Here is a 17,863-nt window from a genome sequence, read left to right on the forward strand (position 1 = left end):
TATTTAGACTGGTTCAAAGGAATTCTCAGATACATATTAATCTCTGTTTCTCATTCTTATTTAACAGTTACAGTGTCCTTAATGCGCATTTTCATTTCCTGGAGTATTTTCTTTATTTTAGGCTGATACACATATAACAAAACACCCTAAGTTTTAAAAAGAGGGGTGGGTTGTGGTAAGCGTTCACTTTTTAAAAGAGATTCAAATTCCCATTCAGGGGAAAATGAAACATTCATGGCAATTACACGTAAACACTAATTAACAGCACAACAGTTAAAAGAGCTGGAAAATCCTACACTCATGTCTCTTCTGAAAATATAGCAATTTAAAATAATAGCAAGATCAACATTAGGCAATGTTGTACACAGAATAATGGGCTCAAGTCGCAGCAAGCCAGATTTCGACTGGACATCAGGAAAAACCTCCTGTTACAGCCGTAGGACAATGGAATCAATGACCTAGAGAGGTAGTGGGCTCTCCGACACTGGAGGCATTCAAGAGGCAGCTGGACAGCCATCTGTCAGGAATGCTTTGATTTCAATTCATGCATTGCACAGGGGGTTGGACTTGATGGCCTTATAGGCCCCTTCCAACTCTACTATTCTATGATTCTTCCTAAATCTCGGGGTCCTAATCAGGCCTGGCTATTGTGGGTCTTGCTGTTAGTAAGCATGCCATAGGGTTGTGGTGTTAGCTTGCTTTTAATTCGGAGGGGAAAATCAGCCAATTTCTTTTGACTGTAATGATGGTGTCCCGAGTAAAACGTAGAGAGGGGTCAGCCTCTGGCCCTTGGCCTCACTTCATGCGGCCCCCTCTACCTTCTCCTCCTCCTCCCTCTTCAAGCGGCCTCTTTCTCCCACCCCGTCAGAGTCCCTCCCTTCTCGTTCCTTTTTTATCCTTTCTGCCTTTTAAGGGTCTCTCTCCACCCCCCTCTTTCTGTCTAGACCCAGAACCATTGGCAGGGGCAGAGTTTTAGTTGGTGAAAGTAAATTCATGCTTAAAACAAGTTCTCCTCCTCCTTGCATGGTTTGGAGCAAAAACAGCCAGCCAACCAACCAACTTCCTTCCCCACCCAGGGAAGAAAGAGGAAGCGGCTGCCCAGGGAGCAACATGCCCGCAGCGAGGGGAGGGAGGGGGAAGGAGAACCTGAGGCGAGGAGCGATTGGCTCGCCGCGGAGACGCTGTCGTCCAATCACCGTTCTCCGTGCCGGCCCCCGGAGGGGGCTGGACGAAGGCCGGACGGCGACCGCCTCGGGATACTTTGGCAAAGAGGAAGCGCACGCTCGCGGGCGCCTCCCCTTCCTGGTGACGCGCCCCTTTCCGACATACGCAGGGGAGGACGCCGGGCCAAGATGGCGGCTTCCGGCTGGTTCTGCGCTTCCTTCTCGGCGGCGGCGTCTTCTCAGCCCGGGAGGCGGGCGCGGAAGGGCTTCTCTCCAGCGGCGCTGCTGCTCTTGCTGGCGGCTGCAGGCGTGGTGCCCGCGCGGGCGGGGCGGAGCCAAGTGAAGGCGCTGAACGACGGGGAGTGGCGGGAGCTGCTGCAGGGCGAGTGGATGGTCGAGTTGTGAGTCCCGCTGGAAGGGGAGAGAAGGGGAGTGGGGGGGGCCGCCACGCACCGACGCCACGCCACGCTCCCCCTGCCTAGGTCGTAAGGTGGAAGGAGCAGTTTGCGCGTGCTCGGCGGCTCCGTGGTTTCCCTTGGATCTCCGTTCCCTCCCTTTTCCGTTATTCAGAATAATGCTTTCCAGGCTTTATGTATTCATTTCCAGGTGGCCAATAGCCCTGCAAGGTAAAAATAAAACAGTAGGTGGATAGTCTGGTGTAGTGGTTGGAGTGTCAGCCTGGGACCTTGGGAGGCCAGGATTCAAATCCCCATACGGCCATGAAGTTCGCTGTGGGACCTTGGGGGCCAGTCGCAGCATAGCCTACCTCGCAGGGTGGTTGTGAGGACAAAATTGGGAGGGGGAGCACCATGGTTGTGTGCCCGCTTGAGCTCTTTGGAGGAAAGGTGGGGTATAAATGTAATAATAAATAAATAAAACTAGTTAAAACTGGCCAGCGACATATGAACGCAACAAAAAATTCTATAAATACATTCAAAGCAGGAGACCATCTAGGGAGGCGATTGGACCCTTGGATGATAAGGGAGTCAAAGGTGTACTAAAGAACGATAAGGAGATTGCAGAGAAGCTAAATGAATTCTTTGCATCTGTCTTCACAGTGGAAGATATAGGGCAGATCCCTGAACCCGAACTAACATTTGCAGGAAGGGATTCTGAGGAACTGAGACAAATAGTGGTAACGAAAGAGGAAGTTCCAGGCTTAATGGACAATATAAAAACTGACAAATCACCGGGCCCGGATGGCATCCACCCGAGCGTTCTCAAAGAACTCAAATGTGAAATTGCTGATCTGCTAACTAAAATATGTAATTGTCCCTCGGGTCCTCCTCCGTGCCTGAGGACTGGAAAGTGGCAAATGTAACGCCAATCTTCAAAAAGGGATCCAGAGGGGATCCCAGAAATTACAGGCCAGTTAGCTTAACTTCTGTCCCTGGAAAACTGGTAGAAAGTATTATTAAAGCTAGATTAACTAAGCACATAGAAGAACAAGCCTTGCTGAAGCAGAGCCAGCATGGCTTCTGCAAGGGAAAGTCCTGTCTCAGTAACCTATTAGAATTCTTTGAGAGTGTCAACAAGCATATAGATAGAGGTGATCCAGTGGACATAGTGTACTTAGACTTTCAAAAAGCGTTTGACAAGGTACCTCACCAAAGACTTCTGAGGAAGCTTAGCAGTCATGGAATAAGAGGAGAGGTCCTCTTGTGGATAAGGAATTGGTTAAGAAGCAGAAAGCAGAGAGTAGGAATAAACGGACAGTTCTCCCAATGGAGGGCTGTAGAAAGTGGAGTCCCTCAAGGATCGGTATTGGGACCTGTACTTTTCAACTTGTTCATTAATGACCTAGAATTAGGAGTGAGCAGTGAAATGGCCAAGTTTGCTGACGACACTAAATTGTTCAGGGTCGTTAAAACAAAAAGGGATTGCGAAGAGCTCCAAAAAGACCTCCAAACTGAGTGAATGGGCGGAAAAATGGCAAATGCAATTCAATATAAACAAGTGTAAAATTATGCCTATTGGAGCAAAAAATATTAATTTCACATATACGCTCATGGGGTCTGAACTGGCGGTGACCGACTAGGAGAGAGACCTCGGGGTTGTAGTGGACAGCACGATGAAAATGTCGACCCAGTGTGCGGCAGCTGTGAAAAAGGCAAATTCCATGCTAGGGATAATTAGGAAAGGTGTTGAAAATAAAACAGCCGATATCATTATGCCGTTGTATAAATCTATGGTGCGGCCGCATTTGGAATACTGTGTACAGTTCTGGTCGCCTCATCTCAAAAAGGATATTATAGAGTTGGAAAAGGTTCAGAAGAGGGCAACCAGAATGATCAAGGGGATGGAGCGACTCCCTTATGAGGAAAGGTTGCAGCATTTGGGGCTTTTTAGTTTAGAGAAAAGGCGGGTCAGAGGAGACATGATAGAAGTGTATAAAATTATGCATGGCATTGAGAAAGTGGATAGAGAAAAGTTCTTCTCCCTCTCTCATAATACTAGAACTCGTGGACATTCCAAGAAGCTGAATGTTGGAAGATTCAGGACAGACAAAAGGAAGTACTTCTTTACTCAGCGCATAGTTAGACTATGGAATTTGCTAACACAAGATGCAGTAATGGCCACCAGCTTGGACGGCTTTAAAAGAAGATTAGACAAATTCATGGAGGACAGGGCTATCAATGGCTACTAGCCATGATGGCTGTGCTGTGCCACCCTAGTCAGAGGCAGCATGCTTCTGAAAACCAGTTGCCGGAAGCCTCAGGAGGGGAGAGTGTTCTTGCACTCGGGTCCTGCTTGCGGGCTTCCCCCAGGCACCTGGTTGGCCACTGTGAGAACAGGATGCTGGACTAGATGGGCCACTGGCCTGATCCAGCAGGCTCTTCTTATATTCTTATGTTTAACGCACAAAGCTGCCTCATGTTGCTGAGGGGAGACCTTAGTGGTCCACCCAGGCCACCATTGTCAGCTCTATCCTGCAGCAGATCGTGGGCAGAGCAAGGGCTTTTGTAGCCTGGGTTCCTTTTAATTGGAGGGACCAAAGGCTGAGCCAGGAGCCATTGGGATGCTCTCTTCCACTGAGCTATGTGACCTTCTTCTCCCGCTCTTCCCAGGATAAGTTCTGAATCCTGGTAAGCCCTCCACTGCCTCCTTTCCAGTAAGCCCTTGGTTGGAGAGGGCAGTTCATGTCCCCAAAGGAGAGCCACTAGATCATGTTGTTGGGTGTGAGCGGTGTAGACATTGGGCTCCAAATCCTTTCTTATCCATAAAGTTGTGATACAATATAGAACAAAACTATGTGTCTTGCGTCATGAGCTGTTTTAATATTTTTTGTGCTTTTAGCACATGAAACATGGCTTTGATGGTAGACGCCTTTCAGGTGACTGGAGCTTAAAATAAGCACTTAAAGTTTATGCTTTTGCGGAAAGGAAACTTTCCCTGCCAATGGCATAAGGGTGCTCCGAATTATTATGATGATTGTTTTGGGATCAAAAGCAGGATTGTTTTTTGCTCACACGTTAGTTGCTTATGTAAGTTTTTCCTTCCAGTTATGCTCCTTGGTGCCCTGCCTGTCAGAACTTGCAGCCCGAATGGCAAAGCTTTGCTGAATGGGGGGAGGATCTTGAAATTAACATTGCAAAAGTGGATGTGACAGAGCAGCCAGGTAAGATTTTTCTGAATATCGGTTATAGAGTACATGGGTGACTCCCATGGGTGTATCTCACGCTAGCAGTAAGTGGCTTTAGAGTGCGTAGTTCAATGGTTACTCAAATCATATGCAATTAGGGAAAGGAGACTTAGCAGCAGTGGCTGTTGATAGGCTTAAACAGGGCTGGCGCCGTGCTACGTGAGTGCAGACCTGCCATCAACCAATATGACAGCAGGGGCATTAGCCCCTTAGAGAAACCAGCCGCCATCTTGGTTGATGGCAGGCATTCGCCCGCAGCGCAGACAGCATTTACTTCAAGGGAAAGGTAGGTGGGGCATGCAGACGGGCATCGTGGGCCTGTGTGATAGTGGGGGTGTGTGCCTGGGAGCTCCTTCTCTGCAATCCATGGCAGGGTCAGGAGCTGCCGCTGCCGCAGATTGTGGAAGGGAGCGCTACCCACCCTAAGGAGGGTCCCTTGGCCAGGGCCCGACCTGGACACCCTCTGGTGCCAGCCCTGGTCTTAAAGAAAATCTTTTTCTAACAAGCCTTTAACCCTGATTTTCCTCTGGATCTTCATGCAGGACTGAGTGGGCGGTTTATCATTACGGCGCTCCCCACTATCTACCAGTAAGTACTCTAATTCAATGTGATAGATTTTTTGGATGGTTGTTCAAGGTCAGGGGAGGGGGAGGGAAATCCTTAGTGCTTCATTCCTCACCCCCAGCTCTTATTGGGCTGATGATACTGAAGTTCAGTTCTTCCTGTATTGTTTAGACAATGACAAGAGCTCAGAATGCCAGAATCACTGGGGAATAATCCTGTTAATGCGTACTTGCATTTTGTTACACCGTTCAGTCTGAGCAAAGGAGTCCAAAAGTCTTCTTAATTTCATATACTTTACTGGAATTTTAAGTTTCACTGACTGGATTCTTCTTTTGGGCAGCTGTAAAGATGGCGAGTTTAGACGGTATCAAGGTCCACGGACTAAAACTGACTTTATCAACTTCATAAGTGACCAAGAGTGGAAGTCCATTGAGCCTGTTTCTTCATGGTTTGGTCCATCTTCCTTCCTGTAAGTGACAGTGAAAGTCTCTCTCTTCTCCCTAGTAGGCTTGTGCAAAAATCAAGAAATTAGATAAATGTTTCTTATTACTTATTATTTTGGCAATTTATATACCACTTAATTACAATAATCTCTGAGCGGTGTACAAATGAGTCAATATAAATAATAATAAATAAATAAATTTTATTTCTGAGTCGCCTATCTGGCCGAATCAATGGCCACTCTAGGCGACATACAATTTCATCAATAAATACAATAAAACCACAAAAATCATAATAATAATTAATAATATCAGTATTAAAACTAAACCACCCCAGAGGTCCCGTAGGCCTGCCTGAACAGCCAGGTTTTCAAGGCCTGGCGGAAACCTATCAGGGATGGGGCATGGTGAAGATCGAAAGGAAGGGAATTCCAGAGGGTGGGGGCCACAATCGAAAATGCCCTCTCTCTGGTCCGCACCAGCCTAGCTGTTTTAACTGGTGGGACCGAGAGAAGGTCTTGCGCGGCTGATCTTGTCAGGCGGCATAATTGGTGATGCTGGAGGCGCTTCTTCAGATAAACTGGGCCGAAACCGTATAGGGCTTTAAAGGTCAATACCAACAACTTGAATTGGGCCCGGTAAACAACTGGTAGCCAGTGTAGATCTATCAACACCGGAGTGATATGATCACGGCGGCGGCTGTTCTTAATCAAACGTGCTGCCACATTCTGTATCAGTTGCAATTTCCGGACCATTTTCAAGGGTAACCCCACATAGAGCGCATTACAGTAGTCTAGGCGAGAGAAGACCAGGGCCTGTATTACCCCCGGTGGGAGCAGATGGGCAGGCAGGTAGGGTTGCAACCTCCTAATCAGATGTAATTGATACCAAGCTGCCCGGCTCACTGCCAAGATCTGAGCCTCCATGGACAGTTGGGAGTCAAGAATGACCCCGAGGCTGCGGACCTGGTCTTTTAGGGGCAATCTTACCCCATTGAACACCAGGTCTATATCCCCCAGCCTGCCCCTGTCTCCCACAAGCAACACCTCGGTCTTGTCGGGATTTAGTTTCAGCCTATTCCTTCCCATCCATCCACTTACGGATTCCAGGCACTTGGAGATGGTATCCACAGCCAACTCTGGTGAGGACTTAAATGAGAGATAGAGCTGGGTGTCATCCGCATATTGGTGGCACCGCAGCCCAAATCTCCTGAAGATGGCCCCCAGCGGCTTTACATAGATGTTGAATAACATGGGGGAGAGGATAGAACCCTGTGGCACACCACAATTGAGAGGCCAAGGGTCTGAGACCTCATCCCCCAATGCCACCCTTTGATGCCTGTCTGAGAGATAGGAACGGAGCCACCGTAAAACAGTGTCCCCTATTCCTAATCCCTCCAGGCGTTCTAAAAGGATACCATGGTCAACGGTATCAAAAGCTGCTGAGAGATCCAGGAGGACGAGGAAGGTGAATTCTCCCCTATCCAGCGCCCTCCTCATATCATCCACCAGAGTGACCAATGACCAGTTCCATGTCCAGTCCTGAAGCCCGATTGGAATGGATCCAGATAATCTGTTTCCTCCAAGTGTGTCTGTAACTGTTTGGCCACCACTCGCTCAATCACCTTGCCCAGAAATGGTAAATTAGAGTTATAATGAAAACAAAAAGTCAAAACTATAGAATTATAATTCAATTTAAATGCCTGCTGGAATAGAAAAATAGCGTTCAGTAGGCACTATTCAGTTTATCACAGTCCTCTTGAAAATTGCTGAGGATCTTGGAAATATTTTCATTCATTCATTGGCGATCACTCGTGGCCGAGTAAGATTGTCTTCCAAGTTAAGGTCTTTAATGGTGGTTCCATAAGTGACTGTGGAGGCCAATTCTGGCTCCACACAGCCTCCCACAGTGAGGACATAGGTTTCCAGATGGAAGAGGGTCACGATGACGATTTGTTTGGCGTGCCTTCTGCTTATCTCGTTTGTCTCGTTTGCTTGAATTTTTGAAAGTCCACAGCACCTTTGATAATAGCCGACCTCCATTTGGGATGTTCATGGGGCAAGACTTCCCAGTTGTCGATGAACTGGCCTAGGCCAGACTTCTGAGAGAAGCCCCTTTAACTGCTAAGTTTTCCAGGAAAAAATGTTGTTGTTGTTGTTGTTGTTGTTATTTTGCAGTCGAACCCTTTACATAATATAAGTATAATGTAAACCTATGTAAGTTAGTAGAGTGTTTTGCCCCCTTCAGAGTTGAAATCAAGTGTACTTTGAAAAACACAAGTGTTCCTGTACCCATTCTCCTCCTCCAGGAAGTCTGGGTATACAGCCAGATTGTAGCTCTTAAATCAACAAGCCTGAGCTTAATGATAAACACCTGAAGAGGCCAGAAAAATACCTTATTAGGATTCTCCAGATGGAAATTGATATAGATCTGTGAGAATGTCTGAGAAATGACTGTGAGAATGGAAAGGTCTGACAGAGGGATCACCTCCGCAGGTTTTTTTATCAGTCTTTATGGATTGATCCGACGCTGCTCCTAGTTTGCCTAATTGCTGAGTCTTATTCCAAGGCTTATCTGAGCCTCCGTGGATGAAATTTAAATTGTCTATCTGTGTTAAGATATCTAGACTATAAGCATATTATGTGATATTCTTAAAGGGTGTACAGTAGGGCCCCACTCATACAGCGGGTTACATTCCGGACCCCCACTGTAAAGCGGATCCCACTGACTTACATTGACCAACATGGCGCCCGGTGGAAAAAACACCCGTAAAAGCGGAACAAGCGCTGTAAAGCGGGGCCTTTCTACAATTCACAACCGCTGTATTAGCGGAACGCTGTAAAGCGGGGCCCTACTGTACTATATTACTTAACCTTTCATTTTGAGTTTTAAGCTCTAGGCTTAAGGGAAAAGTGAAGAAGCCTTGAATCTGTGCATAGGCATGCAAGAGGTAGTTCAAATTATTTCAGTTTATTAAATTTATGTCCTGCCCTTCCTCCCAGCAGGAGCCCAGGGTGACACTGAGCCATCACTATATTATCAAAGCCATGTGTTTTAGGCCAGGGCCTTTTTCACAGCCTTATAGTAAATCTGGCTTTGATCAAAACAACCTTGTTTATATTTATTTTTTATTTAATTTATATCCTGCCTCCCAGCAGGAGCCCAGGGCGGCAAACAAAAGCACTAAAGACACGTTAAAACAGCATCAAAACAGACATTAAAATACATTAAAACAAAACAACTTTAAAAACATTTTTTTTAATCTTTGAAGTTTTTTTTTAAAAAAGGTTAAACATTGTTTTTTTAAAAAAAAAAAAGTTTAAAAGCTTATTAAAAAGCAATTCCAACACAGAAGCAGACTGGGTTGATCTTAACCTTGATCTCCCGTTGTCAGGAAAAAATAATCGAGTCTAGGGCCAAGGATGGATATGCTCGACTATTCTACAACCTTTCTGAAGACCACCTGAAGGCAGCTCACAGACCACAGTCTGGGAACTTCTCCTTCAGATGCATCTTAGTTTCTTTACAGCAGAAATGAGGAACCTTTTCAGGTTGAGGGCCACATTTCTTCTTGAGCAACTTTCCAGGGGCCACATGCTACCAGTGGACCAAAGTGTGCTGGGCCAAAGCTCTATGCGCGCGCGCGCGCACACACACACACACACACACACACCATTTATCCTCATCCACCGACGTGCTCCATCCCCCCCACTCACACATTGTCATCCATCCACACTGTTTTGTGATTGTCGGCCCATATATTTGTGCATTCAAGGTGACACACATGTTAAAAGAGCTTTTGACATTAAACTTGTTTACCCTGTTCACGTATTCAGCTTTATCACATGCAGTGTCCTGTCCACCCCCAACCTTCACATGTTTTGTGTGAAGGGTCTGAACGGGACTTCTAATCGTGTTCCACTGAACATAGTTCAGAAGCCTCAGTGTGACTTGGGAGCCCTGCGTTGTTAAAGTTCCTGATTTCTGTGGTGGGAAGGGGAGGATTTACACCCTGTTAAATACATTATGTGAATATCTCTATGCCTAAGGTATTGGTTCACTATTTAGTAAACCATGTCTAGAGAAGGCTACAGGATGTTAAAGAGTAAATTTAGAGACAATAGACTCACCAGAAGGATGCTTCACTTGTGCATACACAGTTTCTCTAGCTAATGTGCTGTGTGTGAATCATCAGTAATAGTGAAGACAACTTCTGTGCCTTTTCCAAAATGGTAATGGAGCCTCCTGATCATGGATTATTATTATTACATTTATACCCCGCCTTTCTTTTCTTGACTGAAACCCAAGGTGGCTTACATATGGTTCCCAGGCGGTCTCCCATCCAGGCACCGACCAGACCTGACCCTGCTTAGCTTCAGCAGGGAGCTGGCCTCATGTGCCTTCAGACCATAGCCAGGGACAAGATGAGGAAGAGAGCAATCTTCCACTGTGTGGACCTTGGGCAATGAGTGAGTGTTTGTGTATGTAGACATCTTTGAGAGTGGGAAAGGATAAAACGTAAAACATTCAGTTCTCCTGATGTTATTTAGCAGTACTGTCTGGCAAGAAATGTCTTATATGAGGCTGCAGGTAATGGTGGCTGGCACTGGAATTCCCAGGCAGGGCTGGTTCACATAGGCATTTAATCACCTGATTGTAGCTAACTGTGTGAACTGCCTCTCCATATTGTTTGTAGACGCTTGGACAATTACAGAACAAATATTAATAAAAGTGTTAAAGTGGCATAAAGGTTTCTATGGAGTTAGATTATTAACAAGAGTTTCCAGGTATACCTTTGTTTTTGTAACTGGATATTTGGAGGGATAGATTTACCATCCAAATTTGTGACTCAGTCTCACAGTATAGCTGAAAGTTGAGAAGCTGAATGTTAAGAAGCAAACCTAGCTGTTCAGAACAAGGTCTCAGTAGTGTTCCAAAGGAAGTAAACAATACTATGCGGGTTCCTTGATTGCAGAAAAGACATTTATATCTTCTGCTCTTTTGCAGGATGAGCAGCATGTCAGCCTTGTTCCAGCTGTCCATGTGGATCAGGGTATGTGCTGCAAATCTCCCTTTCAGCCAAAGACAAATTTGACATGACCTTCTACCTAAACAATCCAGGGGTTGCCAACAGGGCACCTGTGGGTGCAATTCCAACCTTGAGGACCATGGTGTCCATGAAGCCTCTGACCACCACCACTCGCTTCACTTGGCCAAGGGGTCATGAACTGCTGAACGTAGTTACCTTTTCCTTCATTGAAGACTGCATAGAGCTGAAGGAGAAAGTTTGAAAAGTTACACTGTTTCGCACTTCCTCTTTCCTCTCTATACTTTTCAAGTCTCAGAACAATTCTACTGGAGCTGACTTTTATGCATGAACTTTGCATTTTCTGGTTTTTTGGGTGGGTGTTTGAGATAAGTAACCAGAGGGGGGAGGCACTTGCTCAAAAATCCAAATCTGTCCATTGGTCTAAAAAAGTTGGCAACTCCTGCTCAAATCAGTTTCCCTCTCTTATAGCACTGCCACAACTATTTCACAGAAAACCTTGGCATACCTGTCTGGGGATCCTATGCCATTTTTGCATTTGCAACTTTGTTTTCGGGACTCCTGCTGGGGCTTGTAAGTAGATATTTTTGGATAACTTAGAAATTTAAAAAGTCTTGATGTAAACATAAATAAAAGAGAACAAAGCAACAATGCGGCATTAAAGTGAAGAATGATGTTGTTTTCTTTCAGATAATGGTATTCCTGGCAGACTGCATTTGCCCCTCCAAAAAGCACAGACCACTGCAGCACTCTTATCAAAGTAAGCCGTACTGTACATCTTCCGTTCTTGTTGAAGGGAAACCAACTGGCTTTAAAACCACACTGAAATGTATAGCTAAGAATCAGGTAGCCCCAGGTTTGAATCTCACTTTTGCCATAAACTCATGTGGTAGCCTCAGGAGGGTATCCAGCATAGCACTAAGCAGTTGTTGCTTCAGCCCAAATTTTAAGTTTGCGCAGCTGAACTTCCCCCTCCTCTCCACATGTGCCCTACTTCCTCCCCAAATCCACTCCAGAGAATTGAGGGGGAACCCAGAACAGATTTGGGGGAGTGAGGAGGGAAGTTACGTTGTACTTCCGTAAATCCCTGCACTAACGGAACAAGTTATTTGGATACTGCCGTTAGTCAAACTCCCCTCCTTTCCCCAAAAATATGCAACATAAAAATAATACTTCCCAGCCTTACAAAGTTCTTTTTTTAAAGATGTTTTGTTTTAATATGTTTTAAAGTTTTTAAGCTGTTTTAGAGTGTTTTAGCGTTCTTGTTTGCTGCCCTGGGCTCCTCCTAGGAGGAAGGTGGGTAATAATTTGATAAATAAGTAAGTTCTCTATAAATGATAAGAGAACTTACTCAATGTTTCTTTCTATAGCTGGGCTTTATTTTAGCATTGTTGCTCAAAGCTACTGGCAATGCCCCTATGAGGAAAGATTGCAGCATTGTTGGGGCTTTTTAGTTTGGAGGAAAGGCAAGTAAGAGATGAAATGACTGAAGTGGATAAAATTATGCATGGCATGGAGAAAGTGGATAGCCTCTTTAAGTGTGGCTACTGTTGCCAACTTAGCTGCGGCCTTTGAGAGCGCAACATTTTAACTCACTGTTGCCACCTGGATGTAATTAATTTGGTTGAATGTGTATGGAGTCTGTATGAAGGATTGAGTGACTGGTACATGTGATTTTCATTTGGAAGTTTTATACTTATTTTAATAATTGATTGGTTGTATTGTGTGAATTTTTATTGTATATTTGATTGAAGTAGTGTATGTAGTTATTTAATATGTGCCTGGGAGAGAGCATTATACATCGACCGGGGAGAGTTTCGGGGGCCCCAATTAGCGTAGTGACAGGTAATGAGAGGTATGGTGTTGTGAGGAGAACGTGCCAGGTAAGGGGAACTCATCCCAGACAAGTAGTGGCTGTGACTTGTTCCGGTTCTCCTCACATCCCCAGGACTGCTGGTTGTTTTGTCAGGCAGCCTTCGGATCTCCATATGCTGTTATTAAACGCCAGGTCGGTACATCATAAGATCTCCCTTGTTCATGATTTAATTGTGGAGGAGGCTGCCGACCTGGCGTGTATAACCGAGACCTGGGTGGGCGATCAGGGAGGAGTTGCTCTTTCCCAGATTTGCCCACCCGGGTATTCGGTTCAGCATTATGGTAGAACCGAAGGACGGGGAGGTGGGGTTGCTGTGGTCTATAGGAGTTCTTTCTCACTCACCAAGCACCCTGTCCAGGTGTCGACTGGTTTGGAGTGTCTCCACCTTGTGTTGGGCCAGAGAGACAGACTGGGAATTTTGTTGGTGTACCGCCCACCCTGCTGCTCAACAAATTCCCTAACTGAGCTGACAGAAGTAGTCTCGGAGGTATTGTTGCGGTCCCCTAGACTATTGGTACTGGGGGACTTCAACGTCCATGCCGAGACTGCTTTATCTGGGGCGGCTCAGGACTTCATGGTTTCCATGACAACCATGGGGCTGTCTCAATTTGTTACTGGCCCAACGCATGTGTCGGGACACACCCTTGATTTGATCTTCGTCACTGGACATCGAGATGGTGATCTGGAGGTTGGAGATTTTTCATCTACACCCTTGTCATGGACAGATCACTGCTTGCTGAGGTATAGGCTCACAGCGACCCTTTCCCTCTGCAAGGGCGGGGGACCTATTAAATGGGTCCGCCCCCAGAGACTAATGGATCCTGAAGGTTTCCAAAGGGCTCTGGGGGTTTTTCCGACTGAGAAGACTAGCGCTCCTGTCGAAGCCCTGGTTGAATTGTGGAATATGGAGATGACCCGGGCGGTTGACACGATCGCTCCTGTGTGCCCCCTCCTATGTAGAGCTCATACAGCTCCATGGTATACCGTGGAGCTGAGAGTGATGAAGCAAGAGAGGAGGAGGCTTGAGTGCAGATGGAGGCGGACTCCCGATGAATGCAATTATGCCTTGGTGAGTGCCTGTTCTAAGGCACATCTACCTGTGTGAGTTTCTGCAAGACCTGCTCCCTGCATTTCTGGCTGATTTCCACCTGGCCTGGAAGGGCGGGGCCCTGTCTCTCTCCAGCTGCAAAAGCAGCAACTGCTGAAGGGGCCAGAGACCGTGTGTGTGTATGTGTGCGTGAACCTGCTGCTCGGGATGTCTATAGACTACTGGGGTTAATTGTTTTTTAGTTGTTTTGGGGGTCAAGATTTAATTTTGGAGATTCATTTTTGCTGTTATTTGGACTATAGCATATTTTTGTTAAACACTGTTGTGAAGTGTGTGGGGATTGTTTAATTGTATATTGAGATGTTCTCATTAGTTTGTTGTTTATTATTATTGTTTGGCTACTTATATACTGTGTATATTTATATGTTAAACATAAAAATGCGACTTATTTGCTGGGAAATTGAAGACTTTTATCTAGGCCTTTTTATAAAGTGTTTGGTTCTCTTATTGTGACACATTTAAATGTTTTTTCTTTTCTTTTAATAATGTTATTTGTTATTTAATTTTGAGAATTGCATTATTGTATTTATGCTTTATGATGTGTTATATTCATGTTTTTGTAAGCCGACTTGAGGGCCTTTTGGCCATAAGGCAGGATATAAATTTAATAAATAAAATAAATAAAAATAAGCTGTATATAGTGGCGGTGAGGGCAGCAAAAAAGAGATATTTTGCTGATATTATTAAGTCATCACTCTCCCGCCCAGCGGAGCTCTTTATAATTGTACGAGGGCTTTTACATTCTGGCCTTTGGGATAGTATAGATTCATCTGTAGCCCGCTGTGATGAGTTTGCTGGGCACTTCCAAGATAAGATCGCATGCATTCGCTGGGACTTAGACACCAATATTATAGCAGTTGGACCTAATGAAGCATCCAGATCACGGTCTTGTCCTTACTTATTGGATGAGTTTCAGTTTGTGCAGCTCGAGGATGTTGACAAGATCCTTGGACTGGTGCGGGCGACCATGTCTGTACTGGATCCTTGCCCCTCTTGGCTGGTGAAAGCTAGCAGGATCGGAACCGCCGGCTGGGCCAAGGAGGTAATAAATGCCTCTCTAAGAGAGGGAGTGGTTCCTGACTGCCTAAAAGAGGCGGTGGTGAGACCACTCCTGAAGAAACCCTCCTTGGACCCAGATAATTTGAACAACTATAGACCTGTGGCGAATGTTCTGTTCCTGGGCAAGGTCCTGGAACGGGTGGTTGCTGGCCAGCTCCAGGGGCTCTTGGATGACACTGATTATCTTGATCCATTTCAATCTGGTTTTAGGCCCGGTTTTGGCACTGAAACAGCCTTGGTCGCCCTGTATGATGACCTTTGTCGGGAGAGGGACAGGGGGAGTGTGACTCTGTTGATTCTCCTTGATCTCTCAGCTGCTTTTGATACCATCGACCATGGTATCCTTCTGGGAAGACTCACGGAGTTGGGAGTTGGGGGTACTGCTTGGCAGTGGCTCCGCTCCTACTTGGTAGGTCGTCGCCAGAAGGTAGTGCTTGGGGAACATTGCTCGACACCCTGGACTCTCCATTGTGGAGTCCCGCAGGGATCGGTACTGTCCCCCATGCTTTTTAACATCTACATGAAGCCGCTGGGTGCGGTCATCAGGAGTTTTGGGGTGCGTTGTCATCAGTACGCTGATGACACGCAACTCTACTTCTCCTTTTCATCCTCTTTAGGTGAGGCTGTTAACGTGCTAAACCGTTGCCTGGCCGCGATAATGGACTGGATGGGAGCAAACAAACTGAAGCTCAATCCAGACAAGACTGAGACGCTGTTGGTGAGTGCCTTCACTGCCCAGATGGTGGATGTTCATCCTGTTCTTGATGGGTTTACACTCCCCTTGAAGGAACAGGTTCGTAGCTTGGGAGTTCTTTTCGATCCTTCCTTGTCTCTCGAGGCCCAGGTGGCCTCGGTGGCACGGAATGCTTTTTACCATCTTCGATTGATAGCCCAGTTACGTCACTATCTGGACAGTGACGACCTCGCCTCAGTTGTTCATGCTCTGGTAACTTCTAGATTGGACTACTGTAATGCGCTCTACGTTGGGCTGCCCTTGAAGACAGTTCGGAAACTACAGTTAGTCCAGAATGCAGCGGCCAGATTATTGACGCGGACCAGAAGGTCCGCCCATATAACACCTGTTCTGGCCCGTCTGCACTGGCTTCCTATTTGTTTCCGGGCTAAATTCAAAGTGCTGGTTTTGACCTATAAAGCCCTACACAGCATGGGACCGCAATATCTGGTGGAACGACTCTCCCAGTACGAACCTACCCGTACACTGCGCTCAACATCTAAGGCCCTCCTCCGAGTACCATCCCATCGAGAAGCTCGGAGGGTAATGACTAGAACTAGGGCCTTTTCAGTGGTGGCCCCCAAACTGTGGAATAGTCTCCCCGATGAGGTGTGCCTGGCGCCGACGCTGCTATCTTTTCGGCACCAGGTGAAAACTTTTTTATACTCCCAGGTATTTTAAACTGTATCTTATGTGTATTTTATAGTGTATTTTAACAGTATTGCATTATTGTTGTATTTTGGTGTAGTTTGGTTCCTTGCTTGTTTGTTTGTTTTTTGATTCTGTTATATCTATTGTGTTTATATATTGTGCTTGTTTTATTTCTGATGTACACCGCTCAGAGAGCCTTTTTGGCTTAGGGCGGTATATAAATTAAATTAAATTAAATAAATAAATAAATAAATAGAAAGAAGTTTTCCTCCCTCTCTCATCACACTAGAACTCGTGGACATCCAATGAAGCTGAATGTTGGAAGATTCAGGATAGACAAAAGGAAGTGCTTCTTCACTCCCACAAGAGGCAGTGATGGCCACCAGCTTGGATGGCTTTCGAAGAGGATTAGATATATCCGTGGAGGATAAGGCAATCATTGGCTACTAGGCACAGTGGCTATGCTGCCCCTCCACAGTTGGATGTCGTATGTTTATGCATACCTATTGCTGGAAACCACAGGGGGAGAGAGTGCTCTTGCATTCAGGCCCTGAACTTTGGGCTTCCCATAGACTTCTGGTTGGCCACTGTGAGGACAGGAGGTTGGACTTTGATTTGGATTCCTGCATTGCGCAGGGGGTTGGACTTGATGATCTTATAGGCCCCTTCCAACTCTACTATTCTATGACTCAGTGGGCCATTGACGTGATCCAGCAGGCTTGTCTTAAGTTCTTAAAATGGCATCACCATTAATGAAACCCAAACTCTTGATGTGCATGTGTGGTTTTGTATAAGTGAAGTTCTAATGCTTGTGCAAAACTGGATCCTGTGTAGATCTCAACAGTGGTCGTTGCCAAATGTAAATATTTACTTTCTTTTTAGATAAGCGATTGGAGTCTACTCAGCTCTTGCAAAAAGCAGGTGAAGAACAGGAGGATGAAGACGTTTCTGATGCTGAAGTGCAGTCCCGAGAGCCCCCATGCCCCATTCCTATGCCAAACACACTGAGGCAACGTGCTGCAGTCCCGGATGCTCGCGCTGGGATGGAGCAGTCGTAGCTCCCGCCAGCCGGCAGCTGACTTTCCGAATTTCCTGAGTTGCTACTTGACATTCAGACGTGAAGACCTGGGAGGGTTTGGGGAGTCATCCTTTTCCTCATCCAAGAGAAGGGAGAGACGCAACAGCTTGAAGGGGGGGGGATCCCTTTGAGTTAGAAAGTCTTTCAGCAGCATCAGTTTGTTTACAGTGTGATATTTGAAATGGTTGAGGTTGCAGCATTGGGCTGGACCGGGAGGTGCAGAGGGGCAAGTTACATATATGGCATTATAGGCAACATCCGATCTCTGGATGAGTTGTTCACGATGGCCAGTCTGCAGCGCTGGAGAACAGTTAGCCGGAAATTGTTAGCGACGGTCTCTGACGAGGCTTCTGTGTGTAGATGCTTTGGAAGAGAAGTCTTCAGACATGCTGTCTCCTCCACTTTTCTGCTCCTAACAAGCGGCTGCTATAAAATAGCTTAACTTTTCAGATTGCAAAAAGAATCTGTAGTTATGACTAAAAGAAGCCTTGGAGAGAAGCC

At 46.0% G+C, this 17,863-nt stretch overlaps 1 protein-coding gene across 1 annotated transcript; it reads left to right on the top strand.

Moving 5' to 3' along the window:
- Positions 1-1,156: 1,156 nt before the first annotated feature.
- Positions 1,157-17,515, top strand: TMX1 (thioredoxin related transmembrane protein 1). The gene is made up of 8 exons (XM_061612653.1): positions 1,157-1,564; positions 4,667-4,782; positions 5,349-5,394; positions 5,711-5,839; positions 10,818-10,863; positions 11,329-11,430; positions 11,548-11,617; positions 17,167-17,515. Exons 1-8 carry the CDS (start codon positions 1,353-1,355, stop codon positions 17,340-17,342), a joined length of 897 nt encoding a protein of 298 aa, XP_061468637.1. The 5' UTR covers positions 1,157-1,352; the 3' UTR covers positions 17,343-17,515.
- Positions 17,516-17,863: the final 348 nt, after the last annotated feature.

The sequence above is a fragment of the Rhineura floridana genome, chromosome 2 (assembly GCF_030035675.1).
Source record: "Rhineura floridana isolate rRhiFlo1 chromosome 2, rRhiFlo1.hap2, whole genome shotgun sequence".
NCBI classification, from domain to species: domain Eukaryota; kingdom Metazoa; phylum Chordata; class Lepidosauria; order Squamata; family Rhineuridae; genus Rhineura; species Rhineura floridana.

Excerpts from the sequence above, each read along its gene's own strand:
- TMX1 (XM_061612653.1), top strand. The coding sequence starts at position 1,353 with ATGGCGGCTTCCGGCTGGTTCTGCGCTTCCTTCTCGGCGGCGGCGTCT. Across the intron at positions 1,565-4,666 it reads GGCGAGTGGATGGTCGAGTT|TTATGCTCCTTGGTGCCCTG; the intron begins GTGAGTCCCGCT and ends TTTTCCTTCCAG. Across the intron at positions 11,618-17,166 it reads ACTGCAGCACTCTTATCAAA|ATAAGCGATTGGAGTCTACT; the intron begins GTAAGCCGTACT and ends CTTTCTTTTTAG.